Source organism: Lactuca virosa, chromosome 8 (genome assembly GCF_052849685.1).
Source record: "Lactuca virosa cultivar CGN04683 chromosome 8, Lactuca_virosa_CGN04683_v6, whole genome shotgun sequence".
In the NCBI taxonomy this organism is placed as follows: Eukaryota; Viridiplantae; Streptophyta; class Magnoliopsida; order Asterales; family Asteraceae; genus Lactuca; species Lactuca virosa.
Genome location: NC_136433.1, coordinates 267,889,434 through 267,903,554, shown reverse-complemented (window position 1 = coordinate 267,903,554; position 14,121 = coordinate 267,889,434). Strand labels below are relative to the sequence as shown.

Sequence of the window (14,121 nt, the reverse complement as noted above, 5' to 3'; positions counted from 1 at the left end):
GTAATTCAGTTAATTTTCCATAGAGTCTCTTAGCAGAATTACAATATATGTTCCTCTGTTTCAACAGGATCGTATTATCAGTGCTAAGATTATCTCTATCTATCATAATATTGGTTATCTGCAATTCTAAACAATCTATCTTAGTCTTCTTTGTTTCCAAGATTCTTTGAGTTTCTAGTAACCGAGTACTAGTTTTCTTAGCTTCATTGCTACCAGAAATAACAAGATTATTCACATAAGTAACAGAAGCATCAAATTCAGTTAATACAGAATCATATGCGGATGAAGGAATGCTAAAGGATTGAAGTAGAGAACGTACCTTTGCAGTCATTGGTGCATTATCTCCAGATTTCGAAACAAAGCATCTGCCTGTCATATTTTCTTCTTCGACATCCTCATACCTTGCATGCATGGCCCCATGTATATCCAGTATAATCATCTATAAAAGATACATAATAGGTTGACCCACCCTTTGTGGATACTGGTGTAGGACCCCATACATCAGAATGAATAATGTCAAAAGGAGAAGTAGAACAAGACATACTTTTATTGAAAGGCAAAGTAGAGAATTTTGCCAGTTTACAACCACTACAATCAGAAATATCACAAGTGTCTAAATGACCCAAAACACCACTAGATGCTAAAAAACTCAAACGTAATACAGAAACATGTCCCAAACGAGAATTCCAAAGATAAAACTCAGACGACAAAGGACTCAAACGGAAAGAAGATAAATCAATGCTGGAGGCAGAAACAACAGATACTTTGAGAACCTCCAAGACATATAGTTCCCCCACCCTACGGCCGATCCCAATCACCTTCTGGGTGTGTTGATCCTGTATAACACAGACATAATCAGAAAAGAACACCCAGTTACCAGACATACATAACTGACTAACTGAGGCAAGATTCAAAGTAAGTTTGGGAATGTAATAAACATCAGGGAGAGTGATATAAGAAATAGAGACAGACCCAACACTCTCAACTAGCATAGATGCATCATTAGCAGACTTAACAGAAATAGATGACACTTGCGAGAAAGAAGTAAATGATGACAAATGAGGAGTCATATGATGAGTTGCACCAGAATCTAAAATCCACAAAGATGAGGGAATACCTGATGTACCAGATGACGTAGGACCAGAATGAGACATAGATGCAGACATGGCAATGGGATTAGAGGCCAAATATTGTCTGAAACTCTCAAACACCTTGGGATCCAATGCAGATGGTGGCATGGTTTCAACATAATTTGTATCAATTGGTGGTATAGCAGCAGCAAACTGTGGAGGACGAGGGGTCCATGAAGGAGTACCAGAGGAACGTGGCTGAAACTTTTGTTGACCAGACCTATTTTGTTGTCCCGACTGAGGTTGACCAGATTTACCCTTGTTTACTAACAATGGACACTGAGCTTTCCAATGATTTTTCTTTTTGCAGAATGCACACTCATCATAAGCAACCTTTGAAGGTTATCGAGATTGGTTAGAGGAAACAACAAGCACAGTAGTAGTGGGAGTAGGAATAGAGGTTGCTTTAAACCCTTTATCTGCATGAGACTTGATACGAGTCTCTTTTGCAATTAACTCATGGACAACAGAATCAACTGAGGGAAGAGGAGAGCGATGAAGAATTGTTCCACGTAGACCTTCAAAATCAGAATGCAAGGCCATCAAGAACTGGACCAAGCGTTGTTCTTCCCTCCTAGCAATGTAAGGCTCAAAGTCTTTAAACTCTTTAGATTCAGTAAGAGCTAATTGATCCCATAGATCAGACATAGCAGCATAGAAATCTTGAATGCTCTGGTCATTTTTTTGAAGAGTACGAATATCATATTCCAACTGGTATTGTTTAGCAAAGTTAGACTGAGTATACAGCCTTTCCAAGTGATTCCAAACTTCCTTTGCTGTGTCATATTTAGCTAACTACATACCAATAAACTGAGTGACAGAGTTATTAATCCAAGTAATTACCTTGGAGTTATCAGTCTCCCAAGCATCAAGTAACAAATCAAAATTCTCAGTTTGAGGTATTGAGGGTTTGGCTTTAGTCCCAGTGACACAGCCCCACATATTCTTCCCACGAAGAAAGTTCTTCATAACGTAACTCCATACGTATAATTCTTTCCATCCAAACGAGTACTGATTGACTGAAGGGAATCATCATTTCCAGTCATGTTGACAATGAATAAATAACCACAATGACAGTATAGCAATCTGTGAATGAGAGAAGTAACAAACCAGCAGAAGCAATCAATCGGACAACAAGAAATCGAACAACAACAACGAATCATCAGCAACAACAAACGAAATTCACCAACAAAAATCACATCAACAACGAATACCAGCAACAACGAATCAACAACAACCAACAACGAATACCATCTGCTACAGTAACCCTAGAAAAGTTCGATCTGTGCCACAGATGACTGCTATAGAGGCTTCTAACAACGTATTAAACCTCCGCTATGATACCATGATAACATTGTCATATGATTATAATAAAGAAAAATTACAAGGGTTCTCAATGAAAGGCATAAAGACTACAAAGAATAAAGCAGATATAAATACTAGGTAGACAAAACCCTAATGGGCTAAAGACTAAAGAGCCCATAAACAAGTGGGCTAATAATATATAGGCTAACAAGAATAAAAAAAGATGGTGCCTATTTTTTATGTGTTCCCACTTACAAATAATCATGGTAGGATGATTGAGTTAACTATTTTCCTTCATTTTATAGTATAAAAAATATTCATTTTTGAATCTTACAATTGATATGAGATGTATGTGATTTGAATATTATTAGACTTTTAACCTTCTAACCTCTCTCATATCATATAGGCACTTCACCTATACCATAGAATATTAATTTTTATTATTTTATGGATTACTTTACTAATGGTGTGATATTTATATATAGAACAATGTCATTTGTGTATTTCGTTTCGTTCATTTTTTTTTCGCTTTCTAGATATAGAAAAACGGAACCGAATCTAAAAAATCGGCGTTTCTAAAAACAAGTACCAAACCATCGGTTTTTCAAATGGTTCGATTTTTCGGTTTCTTTCGATTTTTGGTCTCGTTTCGATTTTTTTGAACACCGCTAAATTTTACAACCTTAACGAAACCATGCCAAACTATTGGTAACGGACCAAACCACATTGCAAAAAATAAAATGTCTCCAAAGTTTAATATGCAAAAATAAATAAATAAATAAATAAAATAAAAAATAAAAAATAAAAAATTGGGGTTTTGACAAACGTGGGCTGAAGACATCCACCCTATGTATAATTTATAAACACCAAACGTCGAGCATAACCAATGCGTGGTTTTCATCTACATAATTTTCTCTTCTCTCTCTATCACACGAATGCACAGCCCTCTAAACTCGGTGGTTTTTACTCTCTTCAGCCAAACAATTTTAACCAATATTTCCTCAAAAGCTTGTTCAACCCTCTCTCTCTCTCTCTCTCTCTCTCTCTCTCTGTTCATTAATTCCTCAAAAACGTAATTAAAGAAGTCATTGATTCATTCATCCAATGAAACGTCCGGTTCCTCCATTGTCCACCGTTCGTGCAGACCCACCGTCATCGCCACGTTACCCACCACCAGTCAGCACGCCAACCGCCAACGCCCAACGTCGTATTGCCATTGCCGTAGACCTCAGTGATGAGAGCGCCTTCGCCGTTCAATGGACTGTTCAAAACTACCTCCGTCCAGGTGACGCCGTCATCCTCCTCCATATCCAACTCACCTCCGTCCTCTACGGCGCTGACTGGGGCCATGCAATGGATGCCGAAAACGCATCCAAAGAAACACGGCAGAAACTGGAAGACGATTTTGATAACTTCACCACCGCAAAAGCCAACGTTCTCTCGCAACCATTGGTGGAAGCAAACATCCCGTTCAAGATTCATATCGTGAAGGATCATGATTTGAAAGAGAGGCTATGTTTGGAGGTGGAGAGGCTTGGATTTAGCGTCATGATAATGGGGAGTCGAGGGTTTGGAGCTTCAAAGCGGAAGGCCAAAGGGAGGCTTGGAAGTGTTAGTGATTATTGTGTACGTCATTGTGTCTGTCCGGTGGTGGTTGTTAGATATTCCGATGAAGACGGTGGCGATGATGCTAGCGGAAAGAAAGTCGGGACAGATGAGGTGGCGAAACAACGTGGGTCGGAAGAGGTGTTCCACGATGCTAAGGATCATGTTTCCAAAGGTAACCTGCAATTTATTTAAGTTGATTAATATCTAATTGATAACAAGAAATCAAATGAAATATGGAACGATTTTATATTTTAATTAAGTTGTAAATGTTTTTTTTTTCTTATTTTGAGCATTATGAAACACATGTCTTCTAGTTGTAATGTTTTTCAAGTGGCTTCAATTATAATATTGTTTATGTTATTAAATAACTGCAGGCACCTAATCATGATGCCTTTACAAATCCATCTTGGAGGAGAATATTGGTTACAATAATTTTATCATATAATTTGTTGATTAATTTGACAAAATGAAACACATCATTTATCTTGCAAAAGTGTACATACTTTCTATGTATTTGTTTTCGATAAGGAAAAATGATATATAATGCATGTGATATAAACAAAATTACACGATTCAAATTATAGTAAACGATATTTTCTAGCATTGCTAAAATAGTAAGTGTACACAATTGGAGGTGGCATATATGGTTGACAAATGACAAGCGGCTGTAATTTCTCATGCAGCAACCAGCTGGGAAGAGCTCTTAGTGATGGTTTTGAATATGTTTCTCCTGTTTAGATAGCTGTTGCATTTCTCCTTAAAGTTCTTTTTGTGATTTTAGTGATGCTATTAATTAGGGATTCCTTTATGCTACCTTAATATAGCATTCGAAAACATATATATTTTGTGGTTCAACATTTGAATAAGTAATAAATATACATGATTGGTATAAGTTGACAACAGTTGGTCTTGTACGTAATTAGGATTGCCCCCAACTCACTCGTGTATGTAAAATATTTATTTATTGGTGTGTTCAGTGCCAGAGAATGAATTACTAAGATTTCACTATTAAGACATATCCAATCAATCTCCATTTTCCCCCATAAATAAAATAAAAAATAGGATAAATATGTTTCATGTTCAACCTTACTCTATTTTGTATCTCATTTTTTACCTTAAAAATTATATTTCTAAAATATTCTATTTTTATAACTTATATATATTGTCAAATAAATCTCAAACTTCAAAAATGGTCTCTGTGGTTTTCAAAAATATCAAGTTTAATCCCTAAGTTCAAAAAATCTCACAGATGGTCCCTGTGGTTTCAAAACTTTTAACATTTGGTCCTTCCGGCTCACTCTGTCAGCATTTCACCGTTAAGTGCGGAGTATTTTCGTCATTTCAATACCCAGGGACCATTTATGAGGTTTTTTCTATTTAAAAAATAATAATAATAATAAAATATAAATATTTAATATAAAAGGGTCCTACCCTCTCTCTCTCTCTCTCTCTCTCTCTCTCTCTCTCTCTCTCTCTGTGACATGAGCTGTATGCTTCTGTAACTCTAGTGTGTGTAATTCTTCTCTCCATTTTCCCTTTCGTTTTTCTCTATCTGCATTTGTTGTGTTGGTAAATTCTCCTGTAAAAAACATGGCTAGAGCTTCTTCTTTTATTACTTCTTTTTCTTTATTCTTCATTTACCCATCCATCTAATCCGGGGTGAAAATCCCTCCAAGATCTCGAGCACGCAGAGTAGAGAGTATACGTAAGCAAAGGGTAATTCGGGGAATCTCTCATATTCCAGTAGAAGCACTAAGAAGAATCAGAATTAGAATCGGTTCAATTGGGGAAAACCCTCTTCTTCAAGGTCTCAACAGTGTAGGAGGAGGCCCTACTTCTGAAACAAACCCATCATTCTTACATTCTTCTAAAGCGGCAGGGGGTAATCGAAGACACCGTTCACGCCCATTCTCAAGATTAATATCGGAAAGTGCTGCTTCTCTTTCCTCCATTTCATCTGCCCTAAACAACGCAGAAAGATTGATTGAAGATCTTGAAACATACATCAATGATCGACTTTTGAGAAGTACAAATGTTTCACAGATTCTACCAGGTAATCAAGAACACAATACTTATCTTCCAAATGGTGGTGATATTTAATTTCAACTGCTTAGAATGTAGAGATGAATACGAATCCAAATCTAAATCCTACTGTCCCTGTTTCTTCTAGTTCTTCACAAAGAGCGATTGCTACTACTATTGTTCATTTGGATAATCTATCAACTAATAGTGCTGTAGAGATTGATCTTACTATATCGCATCCTTCTTCTTCTTCTGCTAGGAGAGCTGCTGTTTTAAGGGCGTTGAGTTTGGAAGGTGGAACTTCCGATTAAGAAGAATAACAGGTTGGAGAAGATAAGTGGGTGGTGCTTCGTAAGAGAGAGAGATTAAATTTCTTTCATTTTTTCTTTTTTTTTTTAATAAAAAATTAAGATAATAAGAGAAAACCTCATAAATGGTCCTGGGATTGAAATGACAAAAATACCCCTCATTTAACGGTGAAATGCTGACGGAGTGAGCCAGAAGGACCAAATGTTAAAAGTTTTGAAACCACAGGGACCATCTATGAGGTTTTTTAAACTTAGGGATTAAACTTGATATTTTTGAAAACCACAGGGACCATTTTTGAAGTTTTGTCTATATTTTTTCATTACAAAAATATTACAAATTATATTATCATAAATAAAATGTTTATATATAATAATTTTAAATTAATTATTATTTATTATAAATAATTATTAAATAAATAAGATTATATTTATAATAAATATATCAAGATCACGATCATATTTGATTACTATATTTTATAAATTATGTTATCATGTTTAAAGTATTTAGTATATATTTAATTTTTTTTAATATGAATTCGATAAATAAAATATTAAACTCTATATTTATTATTAGTTAATATAAATTAGTATATAACATGATATTGCAAATATTAAATATTGCATTTAAATTATAATTAATAGATAAAAATAAACTAGAAATGTGTAAAATAAAAATAAGAATGACTAAAATTGGCAACCGAAACTTCAACTCTATTTTTAGATATATGAATAGTACTCCCTCAAATATGGGGGAATAGTATTTATATATTAAAAAATGAATATGAAAATAGGGTATGGTCGAAGTCATCCTTTAAACAATAGTTTAGTTATATATTAAATCAAGAGACCTTAAAGAAAATATAAAAGTTATCGATCCTCATAATTAGTGTGTCTTTATTAATTTGTAAACCCAAAATCTAATAAATAGCAAACACAAAAATTTCATTTTAATTTTAAATTATATATATCATGGTTCAAACGAGAATTCAAGAAAATTAAGAATCCTAAAAACCATTTTTTTAAATGTATTCATTAAAAGCATTTTGGAAAAAATCCAACATTTATATTGTATTAAACAAACTTTTTCATTCCTAGTTTACAAACTACTTGACACTTGTCGTCGAACCACCGTCAGACCACCTTCGGACCATCGTCGGACTAACATTAAATTTAGTGACATTTTTCTGATCGTATTCACAGCTTAATAGAACAAAAATTATAGCTCTCATTTCTTTCGTAATAATTTTTACTTTTCCAGCCAAAATATACAAAATTTTATTAAAAAAAACAAAATTATGTCTTGAAAATTTTAATTTAATTTAATTTTTTTTTTCTAAATTGTAGATTTCTTTAAAAAATATAATATATATATATAATTCACAGTTTTATATATACAAAATTCACAACTTAATAAAGTCAAATCTTAAATTAAACAAAAAATTCCAAATTTCCGGGTTAATGCAGTCAATTCACAGTTTAAAACACAAAAATCACAGCTTAATACACAAAATTTACACCTTAATAAACTAAATTCGCAGTTCAATACACAAAAATTATGCATCCACAACCATATTATCAACTTAAACTCTTAATATAGTCAATTCATAACATAATATATAAAATTCACAGTTTGATAACGTACATTCACGACTCATTTACAAGTTAAAACCTACATCTAGTGGCGTTTGGAAGTTATATTAGATAGTAGTTCATACACTCGTCACAATTTACAACTTAAAAAAAACTACATTTATATTATTTGAGAAAACACTAGCATAATAATACAGATTCTAAATTTAATTCACATCATAAAACTATAGATCATAAATTGCAAATAACAATTTTACGCAAATATTATAACAAATAAGAAAACAAACTCGGAATCACAACTCAACAATAGATAAAACTAATTTATTCTTAATAAAAGAGTACTTTGCACGCCACGTGTCCCTTTTTTGCATCTCCAACTTGCCACGTGTCATTACCAGGGAATTCTTATGAGTCCTTTTCCCGCCCATTCTTTGCACCACAAAGTCGAATACATCATCTCCTATAAATTAGCTCACACATTTTGAATTACCTACAAATATACACTGATATCAATATCAATATCATTCCTATATTTATGGCCAATCCTACATTTATGGTTATTTGTTTTACCGCATATATACTGAACTTAAAAACATAAAAGTCGAGCATATCATCTCCTGTAAATCAGGAATCAAATTAATCCAAATTGTTTCTACAATGTAAACTGCAATTTCGTATTTTTTTCTGCCGATTTTCAAATTTAAATCAATTACCCACTAATCAAATCCATAAAAATCAGGAATAAAATCTGCAAAATAAAATACTTTTCTGCAATTAACAAATTTATTGTTTTTCATTTCTCTGCATATTTATATGAAACCATCGAATTGCACATAATCTTCTACTGCTTTGCCCTCGAATTTGAGTTTCCTATCTGCTCTGCTCTTCCGATTTGCAAAAGGTTAGTAATACATTCTTTTCTATTATTTTTTTCTTTTAACATCAAACTCCACATCGTTTTCTTTAATTTCAATCATTATTTGTTCTCTTTTATTTCTGTCTTTGTGTTGAGACTGTAATTCTTTTCTTTTAACATCACGATGGAACATTGGATAATGATGATAGTCCTTTGTTTGTTGTACATATGTATTTCTATTTTGGTTTGAAGTCTGATATTTTTATCACAACCTATAAAATCATTTCTCTGCTTTTTTTTTTTAACGATACTTCCAATCTAAGGTATGATTTTCAACCTTTCTGTGATTGAATTCTATTCTTCCTGTTTAAAGCTCGGTACTTGTTGTTTGGGATTCTATTTTTTCACCACAATATGTTTGATTCTATGTTTACATCAATTTATTAACTTTGATTCCTGCTATGTTTGAACATTCCCATGCCAACTTTTATTCAGCAACAAATTGTATAACAGAAGTATATTTTTTTTTTGTTTTTTTTAATAAAAGAGTATGGTTATAGTATGTATTTTGTTATTTGATTTCATTACTTTTATTGTAAATACCTATATATTTTGATTTTTCTTTGCAGAATGATGACACAGTCAAATGTTACTTTGATTTCAGATTTGGATGTACTTAAAGATGATTCGACTATCAAAGTCGGAGTGATAAACCTATGGAACTTGTTTTCATTCTATAACAAGGACGAACTTTTCTCGATTGAATTAATCTTAATAGATACAGATGCAAAATTTGATATGATTTAATTATTAATTTATATGTTATTCGGTACTTGGACATTGTGGTTTTGAAGTTTCAAATATTTGTTGGAGATGATTTTTTTAATGGTATGTTTATCCTACATTCATAATATATTATGAATATGAATTTATGATTTAGAAATTATTTTGTTATTTAATTTATATTTTTAAGACTATTTTTGATATTATCAATGTTTTAACAAAACTATATAATTTTAACAAAACTATAAGACTTGGAAATTGGAAAATATGTATTTTATGAAGTACAATATTATGCAAATAAAAAACATACCACTCCTTGATGAATTTGGCCTGCTTTCATACCAAAATTTGAAAATTTTCTACATAGATCTATTTCTTCCTCTGGTGTTCTGTAAGTGAAACCCTAATGGTATCACCAAGCCCATCCTGTATGTACACCAAAAATCTTTTTAAAAAACTTTAAAACAAGAATGTATGATTATTGGTAGAAGTTTTTTTTATCAAAGCATTCAGAAGCAGGTCTGAGTTCTGTAATATCTGAACCAGGGTTTGAGTTTTTTATCACTGTTATCTTGGTTCTCTGAAATTTAACTCTCTTAAGGTCTAAAACTTTGACAAAATTTGAAGCTTTTGCAAACCCCAACCCATTGTCTTTGATCTTTAAACTTGTAAAGGAAGCTGGAGCGAATCCAGTAGCCATGATCAGACAAAAGTTCACAACTTCTACAATCCTGAAACATAATTGACAGAAAATCAATATATAAAAATAACAAATATATATAATTATTAGTCTTGTATTTACAAATACTTTTGTTGTATATAGAAATAACAACAAAACAAAAGAAATAACAACCAAATCATTGTATTAGTTAAACTATTTTACATATTAGACATAAATGTGGTAATTATATTCTTTTCATATAAAAATAAATCAATTTACTTACCGATTAATTTTGTTGACTATAATATTTTCTTTTTTAAAAAATTATATAGTTACAGCTATAATAGAGTTATATAATACAATAGTAGTTATGTAATACAAAACGGCTTTCTTAATATGAAATTGGATTTTTTTAGAAGTCCTAAAAGTGTGAACAGTAAAATTAGTTTATCAGAAAAGTTTAATGGCATTGCCCTTTGCCCTCAATCCTCTGAATTTAACCATCCGTAAACTTTTCCTGAAGACAAATTCAAAGCAAACAACAACATTGATCATTCAATTGAAGATTATATTCCAACTTTAGAGAGAGAGAGAGAGAGAGAGAGAGAGGGGGGGGGGGACTATGAAACAACTTTGTCCATTTGACAACCAAACAAAGTATGAAATGAATATCAAGTTCCAACAAATATGTATGTATGAAAACAGAAAAATAACTAAATATGTATGTATGCTGAGGGTGTTTTGGTCTTTTAACTAAATATGTATGTATGCTGAGGGTGTTTTGTTCGTAAACTCAAAAAACATAAATGGAATGCACCCAACAATTGTTACCTGACTGTTCTAGGCAAAAGATCAATTCTTCATACAACTATTTTCAAGACTATTGGCTGAAAGAAAATGTAATTCAGTGTCAAACTCTTCAATTCTTTTCTGAACAAGTATTCTCAAAAGATTCAGACCCAAGATTTTGTACTCTTGGGGAGATTGTGTAAGGCGACCACTATTTTTCGAACAATAAAGTAAAAATCAATTATGACTAATGATTTAGGAACAAAAACATTCATAAGCAAAATAAAAAAGATTAGATCAAACTATAAATACCCAGTATAATAAGGCTTTAGCTGAAAGAAATCTATCTCAAATGCATCTTGATCTTTCATGTTTACACTAAGCACAACAACATTCTAATAGATATCCCCTGGAATTGACCGATTAATCAAATTATATGCTTATACTATGAATAAAATGTTACTTGATCTCAATAGATTGAAGGAAGGTGAAAACAAATGCAAGTTGTTGAACACTTACTTGCTATGGTTAAATGTTCAACTACATTAGAAGTTTCTTCAAACAATGGAGGAAGTCTTTTGAATTATATCAGCAATATGGAATGGAATAGAACAAATTTTCATTCCATTCCGTCAAACAAACAACAGAATTGACAATTCCATTCCCAGAAAAAAAAAATCATCAATAGCATTTCTTCTATGTAGGTTTTGCCCTGAAACTTCAGATAAAAAAATTAATAATTAAATAAAAAAACTATTCGAAGGCCATATATATAAAATCAAATTACTTTGTGGGTTACAGAATTTAAGATGATTTGCACAAGGGTAGCGATTGTTTCTCATATCATGGAAAGGTTATAATTAAAAAAAATCTATTTTATTTTGAATATATACGATGAAGATTCGTCTCCTAATTTACAGCATTTGCGAATTCAAAAATTGAACAACTATATTTTCTCAAAACTTACAAATTACCTGATCATTTCAAATACAGACAATATTCTTTTCGTTTTAAGGAGAACGTATTTTGCCTATCATCTTCAAAGAAATTGTTCATGCATCTTCAACAGGTAAGTTATTATTCCTAAACATGTATCTTTTCTTACAAAAATTAAGAAATACGAACAATAGATACAAGGATGTGTTGAATCTTACCTTCGTATTTCTATTAACGGCTCCAATTTCTGAACTTTCGACCTGATTTTCGTTCGCCGCAAACAATAGTTCTTCAATCTAATTTGTTTCAAATACAATAACTTGAATTATTTGCTTCTGATCTTTAATAGATGTAGACGGAGCTTGAAAACAAATTGAAAATTTGAGAACAAACATTGTCTGTGTGTTGTTCCAGAAAAGTGAGATCGTCTTAGGGTTATTGGTATGTGTAATGCAATGATATTTTGGGAAAGTGTATTCCGAAATTGTATAGTATACCGTGCGTAAGTATATGTATTTCACATTATTTTAAAATTAATTTAAATTAAAAAAAACATTATATATATATATATATATATATATATATATATATATATATATATATATATATATATATATATATATATATATATACTTTTCTAACAATATTATTAGTACATTTAACTTAATTTTACTTATCATTATACATATGAAATATTTTGATGTTTTTCAAAATAACATCCTAAATAAATATTATTCATTAATTATACTTATATGTTATAATATTACGTTTTCAAATTAAATAAAAATTATATAAATATGCTAATTATTAATTTTTCCAAAATAACTAATTACTTTACATGATTTAGAAATATCATTTATTTACTATTTGATAGTAATTCAAATTTACGTATATCAGACAAGAACATTGATGCCAATGACTTTATAAAATGTTGATTTGTTTCTCAAGTATTGTGGTTTTACAAATGACCAGTTGTATGTTTTTTTATCCATAATTCAAATCAAAGAATGAGTCAAAACTGTTAATTTTAGATAACGATAGGAAACAAACAAATAAAATATCCAATGTTGTTTATAAATAAGTTTTTAGAAATCTATAAAACTGTGTATAATTTTATTATTTATATCAATTTATGTTTCTGTATTATTTAAATTTATATTGCATTATACAAAATGAAAATTTCAATTAATATCTACAAATACATATTGTTGATCGGATATTCAGACCATTATGCTTTTTAAATTTCAACCAATCATTATATCATTATGAAATTACTTACAAAACATTCCTCAATAATTAAGTTATAAATGAATTGAAATTATTTTTAAAATTTTCACCCGTGGTGTCTACGGGTTATAATCTAGTATTAACATGAATAAACAACAAACGAGGGATTAAAATATTGAATTCATACCTTAACAGAAGTTGACATAAGAGGAACAAATCGAGTTGGAAGCAATTCGAAACCCTTATTCACAGTTTAATAAGTTTAATAAAGCAGTTTGAAACCCCCCATTCACACTTTAATAAGACAATTTATGACTCTTATTTAATATTTAATAATCTTCATCTCCATATTCTAATAAATGAATAAGTTTATTCTCCTATTGACAAGTGTCATTATATTAGAACGCATCATTAATATTATATGTCACCTATTATGCTACTTGTCAACATATTAATTATCAATTTCAAATTTCAAATTTTAAAATTTACAACCTAATTACATTAAATTTTAAAAATTTTCACTTTAATTATATTAAATTAATAACATTAGATTAAAAATAAAATAAAATTAATACAGAATATAAGGTGATATAACTTCACGTATTTATTTAAATCAACGATTATAATTTTATAAAACTAAAAAAATATCTCTTAAGTAATAATTTATTTAAAATAATTGATTAATAATTTTATTTTTTAATATGAAATTTTAATTAATTTGATAACCGTGGTTCTCACGGGTTATAAACTAGTTTAATAATACAATAATCAATGTGAAAACAAAGCAAATATTGGAGCTTTATACGGTGTAAGTGATATGTAGGATCCTTATATTCTCTCCGTCCCAATATTATTGTCCAGGTTTGACTTTTGAAGCCTTTCCATGTCAACTTTGACCATAAATAA

General features: G+C 30.7%; 1 protein-coding gene and 1 long non-coding RNA gene across 9 annotated transcripts; one reads left to right on the top strand and one right to left on the bottom strand.

Annotated features, from left to right (window-relative positions):
- The first annotated feature begins 3,339 nt into the window (after positions 1-3,339).
- Positions 3,340-4,834, top strand: LOC145132931 (universal stress protein PHOS32-like). Its single transcript, XM_079067883.1, has 2 exons — positions 3,340-4,215; positions 4,418-4,834. The coding sequence occupies exons 1-2, from the start codon at positions 3,540-3,542 to the stop codon at positions 4,423-4,425; spliced, it is 684 nt and encodes a 227-aa protein (XP_078924009.1). The 5' UTR covers positions 3,340-3,539; the 3' UTR covers positions 4,426-4,834.
- A 3,156-nt stretch (positions 4,835-7,990) lies between these two features.
- On the bottom strand, positions 7,991-12,459 carry LOC145132357 (uncharacterized). 8 transcript variants are annotated; one of them, XR_013718036.1, is made up of 6 exons: positions 12,207-12,459; positions 11,572-11,770; positions 11,365-11,461; positions 11,095-11,263; positions 9,913-10,333; positions 7,991-8,453 (listed from the first exon to the last, which is right to left on the bottom strand). It is a non-coding gene; the product is annotated as an uncharacterized LOC145132357 (long non-coding RNA). The 8 variants fall into 8 exon arrangements; XR_013718037.1 differs by having other exon boundaries at positions 11,095-11,150; XR_013718034.1 differs by having other exon boundaries at positions 11,365-11,770.
- Between the last annotated feature and the right edge of the window lie 1,662 nt (positions 12,460-14,121).

Coding starts and splice junctions, on each gene's coding strand:
- LOC145132931 (XM_079067883.1), top strand. CDS start 3,540: ATGAAACGTCCGGTTCCTCCATTGTCCACCGTTCGTGCAGACCCACCG.